Genomic DNA, 27,278 nt, shown 5'->3' with positions numbered 1-27,278 from the left:
ATTGGCGGCCCAGTAGTACCCACAGGGGTTGGGCAGCGCCAGCCCCCCCCATCTCTACTCCACTCCAGGAACACCCTTCTCACCCTCGGAGTCCCTCGCGTCCCCACAAACCCCATTATACTCCTGTTAACCCGCCTGAAAAAAGCCTTTGGGATAAATACGGGGAGGCACTGGAACAGGAACAAAAACCTTGGGAACACCGTCATTTTGATTGACTGCACCCTACCCGCCAGGGACAGCGGCAACGCGTCCCACCTCCTGAACTCCTCCTCCATTTGCTCCACCAGCCTTGTAAAGTTAAGCCTATGCAGGGCCCCCCAGCTCCTGGCCACCTGGACCCCCAAATACCTGAAGCTCCTCTCCGCCCTTTTTAGTGGGAGCTCGCCAATCCCCCTCTCCTGGTCCCCTAGCTGAACTACGAACAGCTCGCTCTTCCCTATATTGAGCTTGCACCCCGAAAAGTCCCCGAATTCCCTAAGGATCCTCATTACCTCTGGCATTCCTCCCACCGGGTCCGCCACATACAGCAGCAGGTCGTCCGCATAAAGCGACACCCTATGCTCCTCCCCACCCCGCACAAACCCCCTCCAGTTCCTCGACTCTCTCAGTGCCATAGCCAGGGGTTCAATCGCCAGTGCGAAGAGCAGGGGGGACAGGGGACACCCCTGTCTCGTCCCTTGGTGCAACTGAAAGTACTTGGACCTCCTCCTATTTGTGGCCACACTCGCCATCGGGACCTCATACAACAGCCTAACCCACCTGACAAACCCCTCCCCAAACCCGAACCTCTTCAGCACCTCCCACAGGTACCCCCACTCTACCCTGTCAAAGGCTTTCTCAGCGTCCATCGCCACCCCTATCTCCGCCTCCCCCTCCCTCGCCGGCATCATGATAACGTTCAAAAGCCTCCGCACATTCGCGTTCAACTGTCTCCCCTTCACAAACCCCGTCTGGTCTTCATGGATGATCTGCGGCACACAATCCTCAATCCTCGTGGCTAAGACCTTCGCCAGCACCTTGGCATCTACATTTAGCAAGGAAATCGGTCTGTAAGACCCACATTGCAGGGGATCCTTGTCCCGCTTCAGGATCAAGGAGATCAGTGCCCGGGACATTGTCGGGGGTAAAGCCCCCCCCCTCCCTTGCCTCATTGAAGGTCCTAACTAACAGCGGGCCCAACAGGTCCATATATTTTTTATAGAACTCGACCGGGAAACCGTCTGGCCCCGGTGCCTTCCCCGCCTGCATGCTTCCTATCCCTTTGATCAGCTCCTCCAGCCCAATCGGGACCCCCAGTCCCGCCAGCAGTCCCTCTTCCACCTTTTGGAAACCTCAATTGGTCCAGGAAACGGCCAATCCCTCCCTCCTTCCCGTGGGGGCTCGGATTGGTACAATTCCTCGTAGAAGTCCCTGAAGACCCCATTGATGCCAACCCCACTCCGCACCACGCTCCCTCCCCTGTCCTTAACTTCCCCGATCTCCCTAGCTGCGTTCCGCTTCCGAAGCTGATGCGCCAGAATCCGGCTTGCCTTTTCCCCATACTCGTAGACCGCCCTCTGGGCCTTCCTCCACTGCACCTCCGCCTTCCTGGTGGTCACCAGGTCGAATTCGGCCTGGAGGCTGCGCCTCTTCCTCAACAATCCTTCCTCGGGTTCTTCCGCATACCTCCTGTCTACCCTCACCATCTCCCCCACCAGCCTCTCCCTCTCCCCCCGCTCCCTCCGCTCCTTGTGGGCCCTGATGGAGATCAGCTCTCCCCTCACCACCGCCTTCAGTGCCTCCCATACCATCCCCACTCAGACCTCCCCGTTGTCGTTGGTCTCCAAGTACCTCTCTATACTTCCTCGGACCCGCTCGCTCACCTCCTCGTCCGCCAACAGCCCCACCTCCAAGCGCCACAGCGGGCGCTAGTCCCTCTCCTCCCCCATCTCCAAGTCCACCCAATGCGGGGCGTGGTCCGAAATGGCTATTGTCGAATACTCGGTATCCTCTACTCTCGCTATCAGCGCCCTACTCAAAATGAAAAAGTCGATTCGAGAATAAGCCTTATGGACATGTGAGAAGAATGAAAATTCCCTAGCCCCCGGCCTTGCAAATCTCCAAGGGTCCACCTCTCCCATTTGGTCCATGAATCCCCTCAACACTCTAGCCGCCGCCGGCTTCCTACCCGTCCTAGACCTGGAGCGATCCAGTGCAGGATCCAACACCGTGTTAAAGTCTCTTATCTGCCACAATGCACGACGCCTCGAATAACACCTTCTTTCCCACCAAGATCGCCACCCCTCGATTTTTGGCATCTAGCCCCGAGTGAAACACCTGACCTACCCACCCTTTCCTCAGTCTTACCTGGTCTGCCACCTTCAGGTGTGTCTCCTGGAGCATAATCACATCCGCCTTGAGCCCCTTCAGGTGCGCGAACACGCGGGCCCGCTTAACCGGCCCATTCAGTCCCCTTACATTCCAGGTTATCAGCCGGATCAGGGGGCTACCAGCCCCCCTCCCCCGCCGACTAGCCATGACCCCTCCTCGGCCAGCCACGCGCCCGCACCCCACACCTGGCCCGTTCCCCACAGCGGCATACCCCCGTCTCGACCCACCCCACTCGCTCCAGCTCCTCCTTGATCTTAGCAGCAGCAACTCGATCCCCCCCCCCCCCGGCTAGGACCCATCCTATCTGGTTTACTCCCCCCATTGCACTTCCGCAAGTCAGCGGACTCCTGCTGACCCCGGCCACTCCCGCCTCCCCTTCGACTCCTCCCATTGTGTGGCACACCCTCCTCTCCCGCTCCCCATTCACAGGCTCTCCCCCTCCGTTCTAAGCGCGGGAAACAATCCTCGCCTCCCCGCCCCGGTCCCACCCCCCCCAGTCTTCGGCGCGGGAAAAAGATCCCGCGCTCTCCACCTACCAGGCCCCAGCACCAACCAAAACAGTGCCCAACCCGCCCCATCCACCCTCCCCAACCCGAAAGAGAAAAACACAGAGAAAAAGAAACCCAAAACAATGCAGGGCCCCCCCCCCCCCGAACCAAAAATAGGCATAACATATCCACCACAGTCCCCAATCGCCCATCCCGACCCTCAGACTGTGTCCAGCTTCTCGGCCTGAACAAAGGCCCACCACGCCTCCGGAGACTCAAAATAATGGTGCCGGTCCTTGTAGGTAACCCACAGTCGCGCCGGCTGCAACATGCCAAACTTCACCCCCTTCCTGTGCAGCACCGCCTTCGCTCGATTGTACCCGGCCCTCCTCTTCGCCACCTCCGCACTCCAGTCCTGATATATCCGAACCTCCGCATTCTCCCACCTGCTGCTCCTCTCCTTCTTGGCCCACCTGAGCACACACTCCCGATCGACGAACCGATGGAACCGCACCAGCACCGCCCGTGGAGGCTCGTTAGCCTTGGGCCTCCTCGCCAACACTCTATGGGCCCCTTCCAGCTCTAGGGGCCGCTGGAAGGACCCCGCTCCCATCAGTGAGTTTAACATGGTGACCACATAGGCCCCCACGTCCAGCCCCTCCGGGAGGCCCAGAATCCACAGATTCTTCCGCCTCGACCGATTCTCCATCTCCTCGAACCGCTCCTGCCATTTCTTGTGGAGCGCCTCGTGTGCCTCCACCTTTACCGCCAGGACTAAGATCTCGTCCTCATTGTCAGAGATCTTTTGTTGTGCCTCTCGGATCGCCACCCCCTGGGCCGTCTGTGTCTCCAGCAGCTCATCAATAGAAGCCTTCATCGGCTCTAGCAGGTCCGTTTTAATCTCTCTGAGGCAGCGCTGGATACCCTCCTGTTGTCCTCCGCCCACTGCCTCCACGCTGCCTGGTCTCCGCCCGCCGCCATTTTGTCCTTCTTCCCTCCCTTCTTCTGGTCCACCACCACCTTTTTTGTCACCCCGCTCCTAGTTAAAGCCATATACTGACGGGGAGCTATTATTAACTCCTTCCCACACTGGGAAACGTCGAAAAAGTGCCCTTGGGGGCCAGAAAAGAGCCCAAAAGTCAGTTTTTGCGGGAGCCGCCGAATGTGCGACTTAGCTCCGCATAGCCGCAACCGGAAGTCTCGAGAGGGAATCCTTTTGGCAGTATTCGCTTCACCAATCTACCCCAAAATGTCTGTGGAAACTTCTGAAAAAGGTCTAAGTGTCCATTCCAGACGGGAGCTGCCGAATGCGCTACCTACTCCTCCATGGCCGCCACCGGAAGCCTCGTCCCAGCTTCTTCAGTGGCCTTGGTGAGATCTTTTCACAGTTGTTCCCTCTGCTGTTAGAATTCAACTTTGATAAAGGCCCTCAGGTCCGTTTGCAGCTTTAAGCTTGCCCTTCCCCCGCCTGCATGCTGGAAGAGGCTCTGTTAATCCTGCAGTTACAGCCAAATCGTTTACTGTTTCTGCCGGGTTTGATAGCCAAAAGACATAAAATTCCTGGGCGACACTGTCAGGGGAATGTTGCAGTCTTCCTGCCAAACCGGGAAATGTCAAACAAATGCCGTGGGGGCCCTGTAAAAGAGCCCAAAAGTCCGTTCCAAGCGGGAGCTACCGAATATGCGACCTAGCTCTGCATAGCCGCACCCGGAAGTCCTCTATTCCACAGTTAAGCATCAGGCGACCATGTACGGCCTGGATGAGCGAGAGCATGTAAAGCTCACAGTTTTAAGTTTAGATCCGTCAGTAGCAACAGCCCTTCCCGACCCACAGAATGTAGGAGGAGGCATCCTTGCAGAAATGCATACCGCGATCCTGGATGCGATCGGGTATAACCGGGGTGACCCTGTAGATGGCCTCAACAAATGTAGGCAAAAGAAATCCGAGCACCCCACAGCGTTTTCTGGGCGCCTGTGGATTCATTTTGCAGCAGTCTTTGGAGACTTAGACCGTGCCCATTTGTCCCTAGACAACATGGCCAAATGGACCCGCACCCTTATCTTCCATGCCACAGAAACAGGACAGAAAGCCTGCGCAAGTTATGATCCCTCAGAGGAGGCCCATAACGCGAAGTGGGTAGTGGAAAGATTGTCCTGCGCTTGGGAGCAATCTGTTCAAAGTAAACCCTCAGTTAAGAATACTGAGGAAACGCAGGCCGGCGCAGATATGCAGGCAGTAAAGACAACACACCACGACCCCGCACGGGTGAATGAGGGAAAGAACAGCCCCCCACCAAAGTCACAGGAGTGTTACAACTGCGGACAGTTGGGACACTTCGCAAGAGAATGCAATGCCCCTAAAACCCACAGAGAGCCCAGCAGACGGGCACTCTGAGTAAGAAAAAGGACAGCCCATTCATAATGTTAGCGCCCGTTCAGATCAGACGGACTTGACCGGAACGGACTGACGGTGTACGGGCTCCCCCAGTTGGGTCTGCGACACCCTTTGGGATAGGTCCTGATGACCGGTAGTTGCAGCAAAAATTCGGGGACAGCCCATCGAATTTCTCTGGGACACAGGAGGGTCCCGCACCACAATAAATTCCTCCAACATGTTTCAAAAAGACACGTGGCCCACTACAGCCACTATCACCCTCAGCGGCTTTACAAGCCACTCACAGCAGGGACACATCACAGCCCCTGTACCCATTCAAATCGGTACCATTACCACCAAGCACCCCGTAGTTTTAGTTGACCTGCCCCACACAGCAGAACACATTCTGGGAATCAATTTCATGAATTCCCACCACCTTTCATTCGATCCAGTCAACCAGTGTGTCTGGAAGATGGCAAAATCCGCAAGAGCCCCCGCAACGCTCAACATAGGAGAGTACATGAACAAAATTAGCGCCGTAGGCGAATTTTGGTTCAACCCGACCACGCTTAGGGTGGACAAGCAGGTTAGGGCAGTTCTGCAAAAGAACAGGGCAGCATTCGCGACCCACAAGCACGACTGTGGGCGGATGACTGGCTCCGTACAAGTAACAGGACCTGACCCTAGACCCCAAAAACAGTATGGATTTCCCCAAGAGGCAGAGTGAGAAATCTCTAAGGTAATAGAAAGCTTATTAGAGCAGGGCGTACTTAGATCAGTAGCCTCCACTAATAATGCCCTGATTTGGCCAGTGAGAATGCCCGATGGATCACGGCGACTGACCATCAATTACCGGGAACTCAACAAAGTCACCCCCGCAGCAGTCCCCACAGTAGCCACAAGTCCCGAGACCATGCTCAAGCAGGGACTCAATTCCCGATTCTTTACGGTTTTGGACATCAGTAATGGATTCTGGTCCATTCCATTGGCAAAGGTGTGCCAGTACAAATTTGCCTTCACCTTTAAAGGGTTCCACAACTCCCCCTCCATTTTCCACCGACAGCTGGCAAATGGTTTAGCCAAATTTTCTCGCCCCGAATGTCTGGTACAGTATGTAGGCGACCTACTACTGCAGACAGACACCAAGGAAGAGCACATTGAGCTTCTGTCCGAACTCCTGGAACTATTACACTCAATCGGTTGTAAAGTCAACCCAAAAAGGCCCAGATTTTGGAAGACAAAGTGATATATTTGGGAACAATTATCACACACGGTAAACGCGAGATCGAGCATACAAGGATTGACTCGATTGCTAAATTGCCCCTTCCCCAGAACGTTTCAGCCCTCCGGTCGTTTTTAGGACTGGTTGGCTACTAACGAAACCACATGGACGGTTTCGCCAGCAAGGCAGCGCTCCTCTCAGACCTCCTAAAGAAGGGAGCCCCCTGGGAATGGCTTCCGCAGCATATGGATGCTGTAGACTCTTTAAAACAGGCACTCATGGCAGCCCCCGCACTACAAGTTCCAGACCCGCTTTCCCCTTACGCCATAGAGGTAGCGGCCACAGACCGCACCGTTTCGGCTGTGCTCCTCCAGGAACGACACGACCAGTTAAAGCCCGTAGCTTATGCCTCCAGACTTTTAGATGCTCTGGAGCAGGGATTTTCAGCCTGTGAGAGGCACCTCCTCGCAGTATTCTGGGCAGTCCAGTATTTTTCGTACATTACCAGACTGAACCCCATCACAATTCTCACCGAACACACCCCCACCCAACTTTTATTGGACGGACGACTCAAGGACGGTACAGTTAGTCAGATTCGAGCAGCGAGATGGACCCTTCTCTTGCAGGGCCGGGACATCACTGTTAAACGGACAAAGACGCACACCTATTTAGCCGACAACTTACAGTACCCCGGAACCCCCCATGAATGTGAGATTATCTCCCCACACCACAGCACAGGCCCCTTTATTGCGAACCCCCCCCCCCCCCAGAACGATAGGTAGTTCGACCCAGAGCCCCCAGCACATGGATACGTGTGAGCCCATAAAGATCTATGTGGATGGATCTTCCACAGTCTTGGATGGGAAGCACATAACAGGTTGCGGTATCTATGTCGAGGACGCGCAGGGATGTGCCCTCGAGGAAATATCGTTAAAACTACCCGGACACTCAGGTGCGCAGGCAGCAGAGCTCGCGGCCATCACATATATATAGTTGAGCACCCAGATTCCTTCCCCGGCCCAGCCCAGCAGACATATACTCAGACAGCCTCTATGTCTGCAACAGCCTCACGGAATTTCTGCCCCCCCCCCCCCCCCAACAGCCCATCTCAAGCAGCTTTGTTGGTGGCCGAATTTGAAGGAAGATGTAAACCATTACATAGAGAATTGTCTTATCTGCGCCCAGAATAATCCGGACAGATATGCCAAAAAGGCCCAACTCAGCCACACCCGACCAGTTAATGGCCCCGGACTAACCTCCAGATCGATTTTATAGGACCATTGCCCCCTTGCAGGAATGGCTATAAATATGTACTTGTGGTAATTGACACATTTACAAAATGGGTGGAAGCATTCCCAGCCCGCACAAACACTGCAAAAACCACAGCCAAGATTTTGACCCACCACATTTTTACAAGATGGGGACGCCCCCGCAGCATTGAATCTGACCAAGGTTCCCATTTTACGGGACGTGTCATGCAGAACGTCCTCACGATATTTGGCATCACCCAAACATTCCACATAGCATACCACCCACAGTCGAGTGGTATCGTGGAGCGCATGAATCAGACCCTAAAATCCACCCTCAGACAAATGGTCCAGCAGAACAACACCACTTGGGACTCAGTCCTCCCTTTTGCGCTGATGTTTATACGTAACACAATTTCTACTTCCACAGGTTACACCCCACACACCCTCATGACCGGACGCCCCATGAAAGGCACAGCATATTTGTTAGGTTTGGACTTGTCCAGCCCTCACACACGAGAAAGCAGTACAGCAATTAGTGGAAAATGTTAAAACGGCTCAGCTAGCAGCCGCAGTAAAATTGGGCACAAGGAAGAAACAGAGCAAGGCTTGTTTCGACAAGACGGTGCATGTGACTGAGTACAGTATCGGACAGCAAGTGATGCTCTCTGTATATAACCCCAGCACATTCCTGTCACCAAAATACTCGGGTCCGTATTCCATTGCGGATAAAGTAAGCCCTTCCGTTTATAAAATAAAGTACCCCAATGGTAAGACTGCGTGGTTTCATATAAACCAGCTGAAGGCATATGGAACACAGTCGAACCACACACACCACGTCATGCTCGACGCAGCACACCACGCCCCGCCCACAGCCAACATAACCCTACCAACCCCCACCACATCCAGCCCAGCCACGGACCCGACCTCGACTCCACCCCCGCAATATACACTCCGCCCCAGAATGCCCACAGACTGCAGCAGCAGAGACAGCGACAGTGACTCGGACGATAGCCACAGCACACCTCCCTACTATCCCCGTGCAACAGGACCCACACCCAGCGATTCCGACTACGATCAAAGTGATCCCTTCATGATCACTTTCCTAAACAAACCCCACCACCGAACCACACTGACAACCCCAATTTTGTCCCCACACAGCTAGACACCAATTACTGGCACCGAGATAACTCGTTCAGACTCGTCCACAACGACGAGAGCAACCTGACCTCACACCATGCAGCCCTTTCAGCCCTGATACACTCAAGAGTGTGGCACCCGGGAGAAGAGGACGACCTTGGGTCTGACTCCCAAACCGAGAACCCCTTTGCGACCCTGTTCGCAACCGAGAACTGAGGTGTCCAGATGATGTTGTAAGTAAAAGGAACCGCTTGGGAGAAGTGTTGTCCTTTCTGATGGAACCTGCAGAATGTTTTATGTTGTGTGTAAGTTTGTTAAATGTTGTATGTCCGACAGGAGAATTTTTTTTCTCACTGCCCTACGCCTATTTGGCCGAATCCTCTGAGGACTTGCCTGTAGAGACTCACTATTGCCGGACACTAGTTCAGCGGAACTAGCTTGTCTGCAGAGACTGGTTAAGGAACCAGACGCCCGCTCATAACTGCCCTTCTGGTTCGAAGGAAAGAACCACTACGGCAGCCCCACCACGATGACTACATTTTTTGCCCGTTCTTGTTGGTTGCTCAGGCAGTGGAGAAACGGCTTGGGACCCGCCCTGCCTGGGAACCCCACCTCTGGTCAACCACACTCGGGTAGGAGAGACACGGCATTGGTAGCCGTCCCACCCGGGGACTCCATCCAAATCGTACCCGTCGCGGCCCATACGCACCTCATTTTGGCACTTTTAGTTCAAAAAGTTTTGTTTTGTTTTAGGTAACCTTTAGGTTGCCAACCCCATGCTATTTACATCCTGAAACATTTGGATGGTAAACCGCACAGTCTGCGAGACAGCTCATTATTGGGAAGTGTGTCTTGTCCTAAAATTTGATTTTTGGGAAAAAAATGAGGGAGTCACACATAGTGACCAATTATAAAGGGAGTAATTGGCACTACAGGACAGATACACTATCGTACGAGATATTAAACAAAGATTGTTACAGACACTATGCTTGTTTCCGCAGAACTCCAGAAGCTCCAGGACCGGAGAAGAGAAGAAAGAAAAGGAAAGAGAAGAGCCATGAGGACTTCCTTCATATGGATCAGCATCATGTATATGGACTTTTGGTTGCGCGTGAACGCGAACCCCATGACTTCAAGCCCCCCCCCCCCCCCCCCCCCCCCCCCCCCCAGCCGTTAATGTTTCACTTCCCCGCAGTACCCAGAGCCCAGTCACCAGTGACACCACATCATCTTGGTGTGCCAGGTTTATAACCTGGTACTCTCTGTCCTATGTAATCGAAACATTACTGGTATTAGCGATACTCTGCTGCTTAGTGCAGACTATGCGTCTATGGAAATGGAGAAGGAGAGCCTACCGCGCTCGAACCCCGGTATATAGGATCAGATCCCCTATGTTCGGATACGACCAGACCCCCGCGATCTATAATAAAGTGCATTCACTTGCGTTTATTGTAAATAAAGAAATGTAAAGAACTGTTCATGAGCAAATTGTATGATCCTGAGCTTGACTGCCAAGCCAGGAAAGGCTGTGTATGAAATGCTATGATTTTGTTGTATGATTGAGGAAGTTAGGATGATGAAATGTTTAAGTGAGTGTAGTGTATTAAGAATAGTTAGAGGTTCCCAGTTTATTGTTTTGTAATGCATGTCCCTGTTTGACATAGCGCCCTTAGAATTGTTAGTTAAAATTTTTTTGCATAGCTATGGTCAGTGCAGAGGCCATGAAGGAAGCGTTCCCCCCCCTCCAGGTCAGGGAATGGAAAGCAACATAGTTATGTGATTCTTCACGTTTCGCGTTAGGATCACAAGGAGGGATGTAGCCAGTTAAAATGGCTAACTCCCGATTTAGAATGGCTAACTCCCGATTTAAAATGGCGAACGGCAAAGGCTGATGGGAAAGTCAGCCAACAGGACACAAACGAGCAGCTGCAGGTTGAGTGTGTATTTACCTCTGGAAAGGCCAGACAAGATCGATACCAGCAATCATCAGCATAACAAAACACCAGTCATCTGCATATTAATGAGCAATCCCCGGGAACAATGAGCAACATTTAGAAACATAAAGCTAAACCAGACTCTTTGGCACCAGCGGAAGCCTACACAAAGGGAGGTGAACGACCGCCCATGGATCAGGGAACCGCTCCAGCATTGGAGAAAATCGAACCAAGTGATTGGGACAAAGTCCAATCACTTGGAACCAGGTACAGGGTCCGCCCCGAAAGGCGGGAAGCCGCTGGGGACTATAAGAATCAAGCCCAAGTTCAAATCGTCCTTCTCTTCTCTTCTTGACCGGGTCAATCAGCAACGCGATCCAACCCTTGACAGTGACCGGTCCAGCCACTGCTGATATCCAGTAAGTCATAATTCAACGCTCGCTACGAGATGGGCGCTCCTAGCTACCAATCTGTACCAACTTCGAATCCTGCTAGCTCAGAACCCGAACGAAAGGCCATTTGTTTCCCTGACCTAGTGGGCCAGTTCCAAGTTAGGTATCGGCCTGTTAGTCGTAGAAGTAGCTTAGACGTAGAATTTATACACGAGTAGTGATTACTGTGTATAATAAATGTGCTTTGATTTAAATCTTACTAAGCGGTGTATTGGATTATTGATCATTACTCGGACTTGAACCACGTGGCGGTATCAGAAAGATACCTGGCGACTCGAGCAAAGGTGATAAAACAGAGCAATTAAACTAAGGCAAAAGTTAGCAACAGTGCGGAATCCTCCGCATCTTCAGCGGCTAGGCCGGCGCCGGAGTGGTTTGCGCCCCACTGGCCGGCGGGGAAGGGGCTTGGCGCCACGCCAACTGGTGCCGAAGGGCCTCTGCCGGCTGGTGCAAGTTGGCGCATGCGTGGGAGTGCCAGCGTGTGCTGGCGTCATCCCAGCGCATGAGCAAGGGGGGTAATCTCCGCGTCGGCCATGGCGGAGGACCACAGCGGCCGACGCGGAAGAATAGAGTGCCCCGCGGATCGGTGGGCCCTGATTGTAGGCCAGGCCACCGTGGGGGCACCTCCCAGGGCCAGATCCCCCCCCGAGGCCGCCCGCGCAGCTAGGTCCCGCCGGTAAGTACCTACTCTAATTTACGCCGGCTGGACTGGCCGAAAATGGGCGGCCACTCGGCCCATCGCGGGCCGGAGAATCGCCGGGGTTTGCCGCTGTCAGCGGCTGCTGACAAGCGCGATTCCCGCCCCCCGCGAAATCCCCGGTGCCGGAGAATTCGGCAGCCGGCGAGGGCGGGATTCTTGCCGCCCCCCCCTCCCCCCGGCGATTCTCTGACCCGGCAGGGGGTCGGAGAATCCCGCCCAATAGCAATGCCGGAGGTGGCAACCTTGGAAACGTAACCAGCTCTTTCCTCACAAAGTCCCTAATTTGCAAATACCGAAACCCCTCAGCAACTGAAACTTCTCCACCAACTCTCCCAGCTCTGTAAACTTGCCGCCAACGAACAAATATCTGAACCTCTCTTTCCCCTCGCATTCCCACGCCTTGAACATTGAGTCCAACCCTGCTGGAATAAATCAATGATGATCACAAATCAGCGTCGACAGCGACATGCCCTCAATTTAAAAAAGTTGCCTGCACCGATACTATTAGCGATGCAACCACCACCAGGCGCGAGAAGTATTTAGCCAGCGAGAACAGAAGAGGCACCAGCACTCTCAAACCCACCCCCCTATGCAAAGCCTCCTCCATTCGCCCCCACGCCGACCTGTCCTCCACGACCCACTTCTGAACTTTCTCCACGTTCGTCACCCAGTAATAATTCAACAAATTTGGCAAAGCCAACCCTCCCCTCCGTCTGTTCCTCTCCAGAAAAACCCTCCTAACCCGAGATACCTTACCCGCCCATATGAAATCCGAAATCAACTTATTCAACCTCCCAAAAAAAGACTTAGGCACAAAAATCGGCAGATTCTGAACGACAAACAGACACTTGGTAGAACCGTCATCTTCACTGTCTGGACCCTCCCTGCCTACGAAAGCAGAAGAATATCCCACCTCTTGAAGTCCTTCTTGCCCTTTACCAAATTAGCCAAATTCAATTAATGTAACTGAGTCCAACTATGCGCCACCCTTATTCCCAGGAATTGAAACTCGGCTTGACCAGCCGAAATGGCAACTTCTCCAAACCTCTCCCCTGCATCCGAGCTTTGACAAGGAACACCTTGCTCTTTCCCACATTAAGCTTATACCCTGCAAAAGCGCCAAACTCTTCAATATCCCCCTCATACTATCCACACTATCCACCGGATCCGTGACATACAGCAGCAAGTCATCTGCCAACAGGGACACTCGATACTCCATCCCTCCTCTCTCTATACCTCTCCACCCCATTGAAGCCTTAAACACCATTGCCAATGGCTCAATTGCCAGTGCAAAAAGCATCAGGGACAGCAGACACCCCTGCATTGTTCCCCAGTGTAAACAGAAATACCCCAAACTTTTATTATTTGTATGTACAGTGGCTGTGGGAGCCCAGTACATTTTTTAAAAATAGAAATTTAAAGTACCCAATTCTTTTTTTTCCCAATTAAGGGCCAATTTAGCAGGGCCAATCCACCTACCCTGTACATCTTTTTTTGTGTTGTGGGGGTGAGACCCAGGTAGACACGGAGAGAATGTGCAACTCCACATTGGACAGTGACCCGGGGCCAGATCGAACCCAGGAACTCAGCGCTGTGAGGCTTGTTAAGTGAATTGGACAGTCTGAATTCTCCCTCAGTATACCCGTACAGGCGCCGTAGTCGGGCGACTAGGGGATTTACATAGTAACCTCATTACATTGTTAATGTAAGCCTACTTGTAACACTAATAAAGATTATTATAGGAGAGCATGCCAGGAGCAACATCAGAGATACCGAAAAATAAGGTGTCAACCTGGTGAAGCTACAACACAGGATTACTTGTGTGCTAAATAGAATAAGCAGCAAGTAATAGACAGTGCTAAGCGATTCCACAACAAACGCATCAGACCTAAGCTCTGCAGTCCTGCCACATTCAGCCATGAATGGTGGTGGACAATTGAACAACTCACTGGAGGAGGAGGCTCCACAAATATCTCCTTCCTCAAAGATGGAGAATCGCAGCACGTATGTGCAAAAGACAAGGCTGAGGTAATCGCCACAATCTGCAGCCAGAAGTGCTGAGTGGATGATCCATCTCGGTCTCCTCCAGAAGTCCCAGCATCACAGATGTCAGTCTTCACCAATACGATTCACTCCACGTGATATCAAGAAACGGCTGAAGGCACTGGGTACTGCAAAGCCTATGGGCTCTGACAATATTTTGGCAATAGTACTGAAGACTTGTGCTCTAGACCTTGCCACACCTCCAGCCAAGCTGTTCCAGTACAGCTACAACACTGGCATCTACCAAGCAATGTGGAAAGTTGCCCTGGTGTGTCCTGTACACAAGAAACAGGACAAATCCAACCCAGCCAATTACCGCCGTATCTGTCTATCAGCAAAGTGAAGGAGTCATCAACAGTGCTATCAAGCGGCACTTACTCAGCAATACCCTGCTCACAGATGCTCAGGTTGGGTTCTGCCAGGTTCACTCAGTTCCTGACCTCATTACAGCCTTGGTTCTAACATGGACAAAAACGCTGAATGCCAGTGATGAGGTGAGTGTCCTTGACATCAGGGGAGCATTGGACTGAGAATGGCATCAAGGAGTCCTAGCAAAATTAGTGTCATTGGGAATCAGGGGCATTGCTCTCTGCTGGTTGGAGTCATACCTGCCACAAAGGAAGATGGTTGTGGTTGTCTGGGACATCACTGCAGGAGTTCCTCAGGGTAATGTCCTAGGCCCAACCATCTTCAGCTGCTTCATCAATGACCTCCTATCCATCATAAGGTCAGAAGTGGCAATGTTTGCAGATGACTGCACAATGTTCGGCACCATTCACGCCTCCTCAGATAATGAAGTAGTCCGTGTCCAAATGCAGCAAGACCGGACAATATCCAGGCTTGGGCTGACAAGTGGCAAATTACATTCTCAATACCACAATAACCATCTCCTACAGAGAGGGTCTTACCATCACCCCATGATATTCAGTGGCATTAACCCCCCCCCCCCCCCCTCCCCCCAAAGCCTGTCCACCATCTACAAGGCACAAGTCAGGAGTGTAATAGAATACTCTCCATTTACCTGGATGAGTGCAGCTCCAACAACACTCAAGAAGCTCGACTCCATCCAAGACAAAGCAGCCCACTTGATTGCTACTCCTTCCACAAACATTCAATCCCTCCACCCCACCATTGAACAATGGAAGTCATGTGTACCATCTACAAGATGCACTGCAGGAACTTGCCAAGGTTCCTTAGACAGCACCTTCCAAATGCACGACCACCACCATCTAGAAGGACAAGAGCAGCAGATACCTGGGAACACAACCACCTGGACCTTCCCCTCCAAGTCACAGACCATCTTGACTTGGAAATATATATCCCTTCCTTCACTGTCGCTGGGGCAACAGCATGGAACTCCCTAACAGCACAGTGGGTATACCTACACCTCAGGGACTGCAGCAGTTCAAGAGGCAGCTCACCACCATTGTCTGAAAGGCAATAAATTCTGACCTAGCCAAAGATGCCCACATCCCACAAAATGACACACATGTACACACTTAAGGAGAAAAGCATGGAACTGTAAATGAGAATTTGATTAAATGAGAGAGAAGGTGGCTTGTATGGAGCATCATCTCCAGCAAAGACCTATTGGGCTGAATGACCTTCTGAACTGGTAAAACTATGTTATACTATACTTGCTGGATAGGCTTCCACAAAATTATTATTATTAAGATGTGGCCACTTAAATGAGGTGCCAGTTGGCTACAGATGTTCCTAAAACCTTTTACAAAATGATGTGTCTTCAAAAGAGGGCAAGAAGAACCTGCCTGCTCTAGACTTTCTCTTTTGACAGTTTTGTACCTGTCCCTTCTAAAGGCATTTTCTACTTGCTGGAGTGGTGTTGCTGGGCCTAGACTTTGAAGCTCCAGTAGTCAATTGACATGGGTAAGCTTTGACAGACTATTCAGCTATGGGGCATATCACAGCAGAGTCAGAATGTAGGGATTGAAATTGAGATATTCCCAGTGTGCAGTTCAGCAATCGACTGGATAGACCTACAATGCAGAAGAGGACCATTTGGCCCATCGGTCTGCACCGGCCCTCCAAAAGAGCACTCTATCTAGGCCACTCCACCACCCAATCCCCATTAGTCATGGCCAATCCACCTAACCTGCTCATCATTGGACTTTGGAGGGAAAACCGGAGCACCCAGAGGAAACCCACGCCGACATGGGGAGATTGTGCAAACTCCACAGAGGCAGTCACCCAAGGCCAGACCCGAACCCGGGTCCCTGGCATTGTGAGGCAGCAGTGCTAATCACTGTGTCACCGTGCCAGCCATGGTGTGTTCCATTACTTTAGTTTAATTGATAAATAACATTTTGCTTTCCTGAGAGATTGTTCTGGTTTAGTACTCGACTCTTCTACGTTTTCAAGCTCTTATATTTGAAGGCTTGAAAGGTTTGCCTGAAGGGAGTGAATCCTATGAGGATGCAGTTAATTTCTGTTGAAATTTCATGAAGGGACAGCTAAGTTTTATTTTTCTGTGTTGCATATCCTTGTAGGATGTACGTTTCAGAACTGTGATAACTAGAAATCAAGTTAACCTGCTTTAACTTTCATTTAAAATATCAGTTTTTAAAACAATAAAAAAGGGTTGAAGGTTTTGTTTAAAAATTAAACTTTCTTTGTTTGGTCGCCACATACAAAAAGGATATCCCAAACTCTTCCACCATCGTCCACTTCCATACAGGCTGAGCTTTGTCCCTGCTAAGGATCTGTTGCAGAAGGGGATGGCAGAGTGGCATTGTCACTGGACTGGCGATCCAGAAACCCAGGGTAATATTCTGTCCACCCGGCCTCGAATCCCACCACAGCAGATGGTGGAAATTGGATCTAATAAACATCGGGAATTAAAAGTCCATGAAACTATTGTTGACCAGCTGGTTCACTAATGCCTTTAAGAAAGGAAATCTGCGGGGACCGGTGGCGACTATGGAGTGAAAGGTCGCACATTTGGCAACTCCCGCTCTTGGTGGTCTTTTTGTGGCTTTTAAGCTGGATTTCTACAGGGATTTTTAAAATGAAGTTGTAAAAGCGAGAAGTGAAGGAGGTGACCCCCAGTTTATGGAACTGCGAAAAAGGAGGAATCAAAAGTTGATTGGAAGTGAGGACCAGAGTTCAAGGGAGGCAATGGCAGGGACTCAGGGTCTGACCTCGCCAGCTCAGTGGTCGATGGACCAGTTGGTGACCTTCTTGACCGGGAAGTTCACTCAACATCGCAGGAAGTTTGCGGAGGACCTGGCCCGGGCGGTGGACTCGATCAGGGCTGTGGTCGACCTGTGTAGGAGAGACTGACGACCCAGGGGCAGTCGATCCAAAAGCTGGAGGAACTAGCTGCGGAACGAGAGGAGCAGTCCACTGTGATGGCAGCGGAGATCAGGATGTTACAGGACCAACAGAAACGACTGCTAGAGAAAATGGAGGATCTGGAGAACCGTTCTCAGAGGCAGACTCTCCGGACCGTTGGTATGCCAGAGGGGAAGGAAGGAGCGGGTGCTGGTGTGTATGTGGGGAAGATGTTGGAGAAGCTGATGGGGGAGGGATCGTTCTGCAAGCCGTTGGAGGTGGACCGGGCCCACAGGGCGCTTATGCGTAAGCCCTAGGAGCATGAGCCCCCAAGGGCGATGGTGGTAGGCAAGGAACGCATCATGAGGTGGGCCAGGCAAATGAAACGGTGCATGTGGGAAGATGCTGAGATCCGGGTGTATCAGGACTTGGGAGCAGAACTCGCAAAGAGGAGGGCGAGTTTTAATAAAGTCAAGGCGGCCCTGTATGAGAAGAAAATAAAGTTTGAACTGCTTTACCTGGCCCGCCTATGAGGGTTGAGAGTTGTACTTTGGCTCGCCGGAAGATGTGGCGGACTTTATGAAGGAAAATAAGGACCTTGAACCTTGACCATGCGGAGAACTGAACTAGGAGTGATGTTTTGCTTTGTAAAAACAGTAGACTTTTAATTTAATTTGCGATGTTCGAAAAGATGTTTGAGATGCTGTATGTATACTTCTTTTTCTTTTTTCTGGTCTTTTTCATTTGGTTCTGTTTAAAGATGTTTGACTACATAAGATTTTGTTAAGGGAGGAGGGGTGGGCCTTTGTGTTCAGACCTTGGGAGGGACTGTTCTTTTTTGTTTTTTGCCACTGTTCTGGGAACTTATACTAAGAGTTGGGGAGGGTAACCAGCAGGTGGTAGGATGCTAGGCACCAGGGGTGGGAGCTGCCAGGCTAGCTGGGAGGACTAGTTCACGGAAGCAAAGTGGAGGGTGAGCTGAAGATCAATGTATGGGAGGGGGGGTGTAGACTGCTGACGAGGAGGGGACTTTCAATGTGTTGGAGGAGGAGAGTGGATGACGGTAGCTGCCGGGGGGCGGGCCAGGTGAGGTGCGGGACATGGGCCAAGGGCTGGCCTTGGAAAGGTCATGGCTGATCGACAGGGGAGGGGGTACAGTGCCACTGATCAGGTTGGTCACGTGGAATGTATGTGGGCTGAATGGGCCGGTCAAAAGGGCCCGTGTGTTCGCACACTTGAGGCAGCTGAACGCGGACGTGGCCATGTTGCAAGAGACGCACTTGAAGCTGGGACACCAAGTTAGATTGAAGAAGGGATGGGTCAGGTAGGTGTTTCATTCATGGTTGGACTTTAAAACAAAGGGGATGGCAATTCTGGTTAACAAAAAGGTGGCATTCGAGGTGGGAAAGATAGAGGCAGACCCGGCGGGTAGATTTATTATGGTTAGTGGGAAGCTCGAGGGAATGGCTGTGGTGTTTGTGTTTCTTGAGGAAACAGGAGGTGGCAAAGGAAATTGAGAAGGTAAAGGATATGAGGGGAAGGTAATGGTGGACCCAGGGCGGTAAATGATGCGTTTTGTGAATTCTACAGTCGGCTTTATAAATCGGAACCCCCTGCAGGGGAGGAGGGTATGAAGCGATTTCTGGGGAGCTAAAGTTCCCGAAGGTAGATGAGGAGCTGATGGAAGGTCTGGGGAGCTGAATTGGGGTCGGGGAGGGAGGTGGTAGATGGATTGGGGGCTATGCGATCGGGTAAGGCCCGGGAACTGATGGATGCCCGGTGGAGTTCTACAAAACGGTTTCTGGATTACTGGGGCTGCTCCTGGTTAAGGCTTTTAATGAGTCTAAGGAGTTGGGAGTGCTCCCCCCAACGTTATCACAAGCATCGATCTCTCTCATTTTAAAGCGGCCTAAGGACCCAGAGAGCTGTGGATCATACAGGCCGATCTCCCTTTTGAACGTAGACGCTAAACTGCTGGCAAAGATCTTGGCCACATGTATAGAGGACTGTGTCCCGGAGGTAATCGGGGATTTGTGAAAGGTAGGCACCTGACGTCAAACATTAGACGGCTCTTAAATGTTATAATGATGCCAGCGGAGGGGCGTGAAGTTGAGGTGGTAGTAGCCATGGATGCAGAAAAGGCATTTGTCCGGGTGGAGTGGAAGTACCAGCAGAGGGCAATAGAGCGGAGCTGCTGATTGGCTGTTGCAAGGGAAATTTGCATACCTCCGTTGTGGTCACCCTAACTTGAAGGTCGTTTGTGGAGGTGCTGTTGTCAAGTGACACTTAAACCCGAAACACTTCTTCAGTGTTTCCCTCCCTACCCCCTCCTCTAACCAAAAAAAACAACCGCTGTAAAGATCAAGAGGAAGGCTCGAGGTCAGGTAGAAGTAGAAAGAAGTTGAACCATGGCGCTACAGCCTGCAGGTAAGGGATTGGCTGGTGACTGGTAAGTAGTTTTTCTTTTATTTTCCCTCAGGTGTTATCGTGCAGGGCACAGAGGTTGCTGAGTGAGTGCTTGCTGAGAAGGGGAGTGAATAACAGGTAAGCTCTTTCTTTCTTTTTCTTTTTTTTTATCTAGAGGGAATGGCAGGGAAGGTAGTACAATGTTCCTCCTGCAGAATGTTTGAGGTGAGGGACGCCGACAGTGTCCCTGCTGATTTCATCTGTGGGAAGTGCACCCATCTCCAGCTCCTCAGAAACCGCGTTAGGGAACTGGAGCTGGAGGAACTTCGGATCATTCAAGAGGCAGAGGTGGTCATAGATAGAAGCTTCAGGGATGTAGTTACTCCGAAGAATAAAGATAGATGGGTGACGGTGAGAGGGGCTGGGAGGAAGCAGTCAGTACAGGGATCCCCTGTGGTCGTTCCCCTTAGTAACAAGTATACCACTTTGGATACTGTTGGGGGGTACGACTTACCAAGGGTAAGCCATGGGGTGCAGGTCTCTGGCACAGAGGCTGTCCCTGTTGCTCAGAAGGGAAGGGGAGAGGAGTAGAGCATTAGTCATTGGAGACTCCATAGTTAGGGGGATAGATAGGAGATTCTGTGGGAACGTGAGAGACGCACGGTTGGTGTGTTGCCTCCCAGGTGCCAGGGTGCGTGATGTCTCTGATCGTGTTTTCGGGATCCTTAAGGGGGAGGGGGAGCAGCCCCAAGTCGTGGTCCACATAGGTACCAACGACATAGGTAGGAAAAGGGATAGGGATGTAAGGCAGGAATTCAGGGAGCTAGGGTGGAAACTTAGATCTAAGACAAACAGAGTTATTATCTCTGGGTTGTTACCCGTGCCACATGATAGCGAGACGAGGAATAGGGAGAGGAGTTGAACGTGTGGCTACAGGGATGGTGCAGGAGGGAGGGTTTCAGATTTCTGGATAATTGGGGCTCATTCTGGGGTCGGTGGGACCTCTACAATCGGGATGGTCTACACCTGGACCAGAGGGGTACCAATATCCTGGGGGGAAAATTTGCTAATGCTCTTCGGGAGGGTTTAAACTAGTTCAGCAGGGGCTTGGGAACCTGAATTGTAGCTCCAGTATACAGGAGGTTGAGAGTAGTGAGGTCATGAGTATGGTTTTAAAGTTGCAGGAGTATACCGGCAGGCAGGAAGGTGGTTTAAAGTGTGACTTCTTCAATGCCAGGAGCATCTGGAATAAGGTGGGTGAACTTGCGGCATGGGTTGGTACCTGGGACTTCGATGTTGTGGCCATTTCGGAGACATGGATAGAGCAGGGACAGGAATGGTTGTTGCAGGTGCCAGGGTTTAGATATTTCAGTAAGCTCAGGGAAGGTGGTAAAAGAGGGGGAGGGGTGGCATTGTTAGTCAAGGACAGTATTACGGTGGCAGAAAGGACGTTTGATGGGGACTCGTCGATTGAGGTAGTATGGGCTGAGGGTAGAAACAGGAAAGGAGAGGTCACCCTGTTAGGGGTTTTCTATAGGCCTCCGAAAAGTTCCAGAGATGTAGAGGAAAGGATTGCAAAGATGATTCTGGATAGGAGCGAAAGCAACAGGATAGTTGTTATGGGGGACTTTAACTTTCCAAATATTGACTGGAAACGCTATAGTTAGAGTACTTTAGATGGGTCCGTTTTTGTCCAATGTGTGCAGGAGGGTTTCCTGACACAGTATGTAGCTAGGCCAACAAGAGGCGAGGCCGTATTGGATTTGGTACTGGGTAATGAACCAGGACAGGTGTTAGATTTGGAGGTAGGTGAGCACTTTGGTGATAGTGATCACAATTCGATTAAGTTTACTTTAGTGATGGAAAGGGATAGGTATATACCGCAGGGCAAGAGTTATATCTGGGGGGAAGGCAATTATGATGCAATGAGGCAAGACTTAGGATGCATCAGATGGAGAAGAAAACTGCAGGGGATGGGCACAATGGAAATGTGGAGCTTGTTCAAGGAACAGCTACTGCGTGTCCTTGATAAGTATGTACCTGTCAGGCAGGGAGGAAGTGGTCGGGCAAGGGAACCGTGGTTTACTAAGGCAGTCGAAACACTTGTCAAGAGGAAGAAGGAGGCTTATGTAAAGATGAGACATGAAGGTTCAGTAAGGACGCTCGAGAGTTACAAGTTAGCTAGGAAGGACCTAAAGAGGAGCTAAGAAGAGCCAGGAGGGGACATGAGAAGTCTTTGGCAGGCAGGATCAAAGATAACCCTAAAGCTTTCTATAGATATGTCAGGAATAAAAGAGTGACTAGGGTAAGAGTAGGGCCAGTCAAAGACAGTAGTGGGAAGTTGTGCTTGGAGTCCGAGGAGATAAGAGAGGTGCTAAATGAATATTTTCCGTCAGTATTCACACAGGAAAAAGACAATGTTGTCGAGGAGAATACTGAGATTCAGGCTACTAGACTAGAAGGGCTTGAGGTTCAGAAGGAGGTGTTAACAATTCTGGAAAGGGTGAAAATAGATAAGTCCCCTGGGCCGGATGGGATTTATCCTAGGATTTTCTGGGAAGCTAGGGAGGAGATTGCTGAGCCTTTGGCTTTGATCTTTAAGTCATCTTTGTCAACAGGAATAGTGCCAGAAGACTGGAGGATAGCAAATGTTGTCCCCTTGTTCAAGAAGGGGAGTAGAGACAACCCCGGTAACTATAGACCACTGAGCCTTGCTTCTGTTGTGGGAAAAATCTTGGAAAGGTTTCTCAGAGATAGGGTGTATAATCATCTGGAAAGGAATAATTTGATTAGACATAGTCAACACGGTTTCGTGAAGGGTAGGTTGTGCCTCACAAACCTTATTGAGTTCTTTGAGAAGGTGACCAAACAGGTGGATGAGGGTAAAGCAGTTGATGTGGTGTATGGATTTCAGTAAAGCGTTTGATAAGGTTCCCCACGGTAGGCTACTGCAGAAAATACGGAAGCATGGGATTCAGGGAGATTTAGCAGTTTGGATCAGAAATTGGCTAGCTGGAAGAAGACAAAGGGTGGTGGTTGATGGGAAGTGTTCAGACTAGAGTCCAGTTACTAGTGGTGTACCACAAGGATCTGGTTTGGGGCCACTGCTGTTTGTCATTTTTATAAATGACCTGGAGGAGGGCGTAGAAGTATGGGTGAGTAAATTTGCAGATGACACTAAAGTTGGTGAAGTTGTGGACAGTGTGGAAGGACGTTACAAGTTACAGAAGGACATAGATAAGCTGCAGCGCTGGGCTGAGAGGTGGCAAATGGAGTTTAATGCAGAAAAGTGTGAGGTGATTCATTTTGGAAGGAATAACAGGAAGACAGAGTACTGGGCTAATGGTAAGATTCTTGGCAGTGTGGATGAGCAGAGAGATCTCGGTGTCCATGTACATAGATCCCTGAAAGTTGCCACTCAGGTTGAGAGGGTTGTTAACAAGGCGTATGCTGTGTTAGCTTTTATTGGTAGAGGGATTGAGTTTCGGAGCCATGAGGTCATGTTGCAGCTGTACAAAACTCTGGTGCGACCGCATTTGGAGTATTGCGTGCAATTCTGGTCACTGCATTATAGGAAGGATGTGGAAGCATTGGAAAGGGTGCAGAGGAGATTTACAGAATGTTGCCTGGTATGGAGGGAAGATCTTCTGAGGAAAGGCTGATGGACTTGAGGCTGTTCTCGTTAGAGAGAAGAAGGTTAAGAGGTGACTTAATTGAGGCATACAAGATGATCAGAGGATTGGATAGGGTGGACAGTGAGAGCCTTTTTCCTCAGATGGTGATGTCTAGCACGAGGGGACATAGCTTTAAATTGAGGGGAGATAGATATAGGACAGATGTCAGAGGTAGGTTTTTACTCAGAGAGTCGTAAGGGCAGGAATGCCCTGCCTGCAACAGTAGTGGACTCGCCAACACTAAGGGTATTCAAATGGTCATTGGATAGACATATGGACGATAAGGGAATAGTGTCGATGGGCTTTAGAGTGGTTTCACAGGTCGGCGCAACATCGAAGGCCGAAGGGCCTGTACTGCGCTGTAATGTTCTATGTACCTATGGGATATTCTAGGCAGGTTTGGGTTCGGGCAGAGATTTGTGGATTGGGTCCAGTTGTATACCAGGCTCTGGTGGCGAATGTAAGAAAAAAACGAGTCCGGTCAGAATATTTTAATCTTTGCAGGGGCACAAGACAGGAATGTCCACTCTCCCCACTGCTGTTTGCCCTGGCCATAGAGCCCTTAGGTAATCGAATGTCTGGCAGGGGTTAGTGAGAGGGGAGGTGGAGCATAGGGTCTCGCTCTACGCGGACGATTTACTCCTTTGTATCACAGATCTGTTGGGGGGGATGGCTGGAATTATGGAGGCACTGGAAAAATTTGGGTGGGTTTCAGGCTACAAGCTAAATGTGGGAAAGAGCGAGGTGTTTGTGATTCAGGCACGGGGCAGGAAAGGGGATTGAGGGAGTTACCTTTTAAAGTGGTGGGGAGGAGTTTCAGGTATCTGGGGATTCAGGTGGTTAAGGATTGGGGGCAGCTTCACAAGTTAAATTTGGGTAGAGAGGTCGATGAGATGAAAAGGGATTTCCGCAGGTTGGACATGCTCCCGCTGACGCTGGCAGGGAGGGTCCAGGCGGTAAAGATGACGATCCTCCCGAGGTTCTTTTTTCAATGTCTCCCGATTTCTGCCACAAAGGCCTTTTTTAGGAAAATTAATGCGGTGATGTCGGGTTTTGTGTGCTGGTAAAACCCGAGGGTGAAGAAGGCACTCCTGGAACGGGGACGTGGGGAGGGGGGCTTGGACCTCCAGAGTTTTAACTATTACTGGGCGGCCAACATATCGATGTCAGGAAGTGCGTAGTGGGGAGGAGTCGGTTTGGGAGCGAGTAGAGGCGGCATCTTGTCAGGGCACAAGCTTGCAGACTTTATTACCGGCACTCCAGCTGTTCTTGCCGGCTCGGTACTCCACAAGCCCGGTTGTGGTGGCAGCCCTGAGGGTGTGGGGGCAATGGAGACAGCACATGGGATTGGAGTCAGTGTGATCACTGATTTGTGATAATCACCGTTTTGTTCTGGGGGGGCTGAATGGGGGCTTTAGGAGGTGGCAACGGGCAGGGATTGAGAGATTTGGGGATCTCTTCATTGAGGAGGATTTCCTGAGCCTGGAGGCATTGGAGGAGGAGTTTGAGTTGCCGGGCGGCAACGGATTTCAGTACCTGCAGGTACGCGACTTTGTCCGGAGGCAGGTTCCAAGCTTTCCTCGCCTCCCCCTGAGGGGACTACAGGATAAGGTGATGTCAAAAACAGGGATTGGGGAGGGGAGGGTCTCGGAGATATACAAGGAATTGATGGAGTGGGAAGGGGTCCCAATTGGGGAGGTGAAGAGGAAGTGGGAGGAAGATTTGGGAGAGGAGTTGGAAGCCGGAATATGGGAAAAGGCCTTGAGGAGAGTTAATTCATCTTCGTCATGTGCCAGGCTCAGCCTGATCCAGTTCAAGGTGGTTCACCCGGAGGTGGCAGCTGTTCATTGACTTCATTAAGGAAAATTGAACATCAGCAGTAAGGGGGGTGCGGAGGGAGGAAAATGGGAGACATGGTAGTGTAAGACAAGGGAAGTTAATATACAAGTAATCAGGAGATGCGGCAGGGGGTTGGAGGGCATGTTATTTTAATCTTGTTGGGTGTGTCGGCCCGCTCAGTTGTTTAAGAAATGTTAAATTGTTAAAACTGAAAATTACAAATGCTTCAATGAAATATTTTCTATTAAAAAAAAGGAAATCTGCCATCCTCACCTAGTCTGGCAATGTGGCTGACTCTTAAATGCTCTCCATTGTATCAAACTGCTACAAAGTCAATAAAAAGGAAAGAAACCGGATGGCTCACCCAGGCGCTGGAAACAACAACTGCAAACTCCAGAAGCTCAACACCATCCAGGACAAAGCAGCCTGCATGATTGACATCTTTTCCACAAATATTCGCCCCCTCCATCACCGAAGCACAGTCGCAGCCATGTGTGTGATCTACAGGATGCACTGCAGGAACTTACCAAGGCTCCTTCAGCAGCACCTTCCAAACCCGTGACCACTACCATCTTGAAGGACAAGGGCAGCAGATACATGGGAACACCACCGCCTGGAGATTTCCCATCAAGCCACTCACTATCCTTCACTCTCACTGGGTCAGAATCCTGGAACTTCCTCCCTAATAACACAGTGGGTGGTTCAAGAAGGCAGCTCACCATCACCTTCTCAAGGGCAATTAGGGATGGGCATAAATGCTGGCCGAGCCAGCGAAGCCCACATCCTGTAAAAATGAATTTTAAAAAAGGACAGACCAGGGGCGTGATTCTGCATCCAATTTTCTCTGTCCCGCCAACCAGCCAATGGGGTTTTCCACTGTGGGCAACCCCATGCTGTCATGAAATCGCTGAGCATGGGTACGCTGTCGGCGTAACGGAGACTCCCACCAGTGGAGAATCCCGCCCCAAATGTGCAACTGAGCTCAATAGATCTCCTTGCTCTTGGCTTCTAATCTGCTGAAAATTAAGCCTAATACTTCAATAAGGCAAAAAAGAATGCAGGGTTCAGGTATTCCATCATCACTGCTTTTCCTCAGGCTGTTGATTTAACTATCCTATTTGTATATGGAAATTGTGCTGAATTAAGGCAGTGAGCTTGTGTCCCATTTGTAAGTTGAACTAGAACAATCACCTATTCAGTTGCTGTGCAATTGAAACCAGCAAGAAAATCCATTTTAGCCGGTGTTAAGTGATGTCACAAAGGTCAAGTATATTTATGGACTGTGCCTTCTGTACATTGGAAGGAAAGCAAGCTTGTAGAATTGGATCCCAAAGGAGCTTTGTTATTCTCTTACAGGAAGTGTGCATACTGGTTCTTGCTAGTCATGTGATGGGTGATCAATTGAGCACATTAAACTGGCTAGGATTTGCAATGTGTCTCTCTGGAATCTCTCTACATGTTGTACTTAAAGTCGTTTGTTCTGAAGGTAAAACTATTTATTCTGAAGTACAATCTATATCTCACTGTAGTAGGATGATTGTGAATTTCCGTGAAAAGGTCAAATGGCAAGGTTACATTATTATTGGTTTATGGATTAGGAATCGATATGGTAACTTAGTTATTTGTGGTACAAGATTAGTAATCCAGATGATGCGTGTTTAAGTTGATAATTCAATTGAATAAGCCAGCTAATTTGCGGGTGAGTACCAGAAATATTGGACCATTGAATCTGCTGGATCAGGGTCCAGGTCCAGCTGTGCCAAGCTGGTCTGGATACTTGTGACTCCACTCACACAAACACACTTATTAATTCAAAGGACAAAGTGGTTGACTTGATGCCCTCAGCACAACTAGGGATGGACAATAAATACTGCCTTACTGGTGTTGCCAACATCCTGAGAACAAACAAAATAAATTGTAAAACTTTTTAATGAAAAGGGCAGCATGTGGCGCAGTGGATAGCACCTTCCCCCCTGTATCCTTCACTTTCCCAATCTCGCCGCCAACTGATGCACCAACCTCCTGCTGGCTTTTTCCCCATACTCAGACCGCCCCCTTCACCCTCCTCAGCTGTCCCTCCACCTTACCTGTGGACAGGA

The 27,278-nt window shown here is 50.6% G+C and overlaps 1 protein-coding gene across 3 annotated transcripts in view; it reads left to right on the top strand.

The window, feature by feature from the left end:
• Nucleotides 1–27,278, top strand: part of slc35c2 (solute carrier family 35 member C2) — an 84,369-nt gene that overhangs the window by 48,704 nt on the left and 8,387 nt on the right. For 2 of the 3 annotated variants that reach the window (XM_072514571.1, XM_072514573.1), the window contains exon 8: nucleotides 26,536–26,665. The exons of the other annotated variant lie outside the window; for it this stretch is intronic. In XM_072514571.1, the coding sequence (XP_072370672.1) occupies nucleotides 26,536–26,665 (130 nt within the window). The remainder of the gene's footprint in view (nucleotides 1–26,535; nucleotides 26,666–27,278) is intronic. 3 annotated transcript variants of the gene reach the window in all.

The sequence above is a fragment of the Scyliorhinus torazame genome, chromosome 8 (genome assembly GCF_047496885.1).
Source record: "Scyliorhinus torazame isolate Kashiwa2021f chromosome 8, sScyTor2.1, whole genome shotgun sequence".
In the NCBI taxonomy this organism is placed as follows: domain Eukaryota; kingdom Metazoa; phylum Chordata; class Chondrichthyes; order Carcharhiniformes; family Scyliorhinidae; genus Scyliorhinus; species Scyliorhinus torazame.
This window is presented reverse-complemented; position numbering and strand designations above follow the sequence as displayed.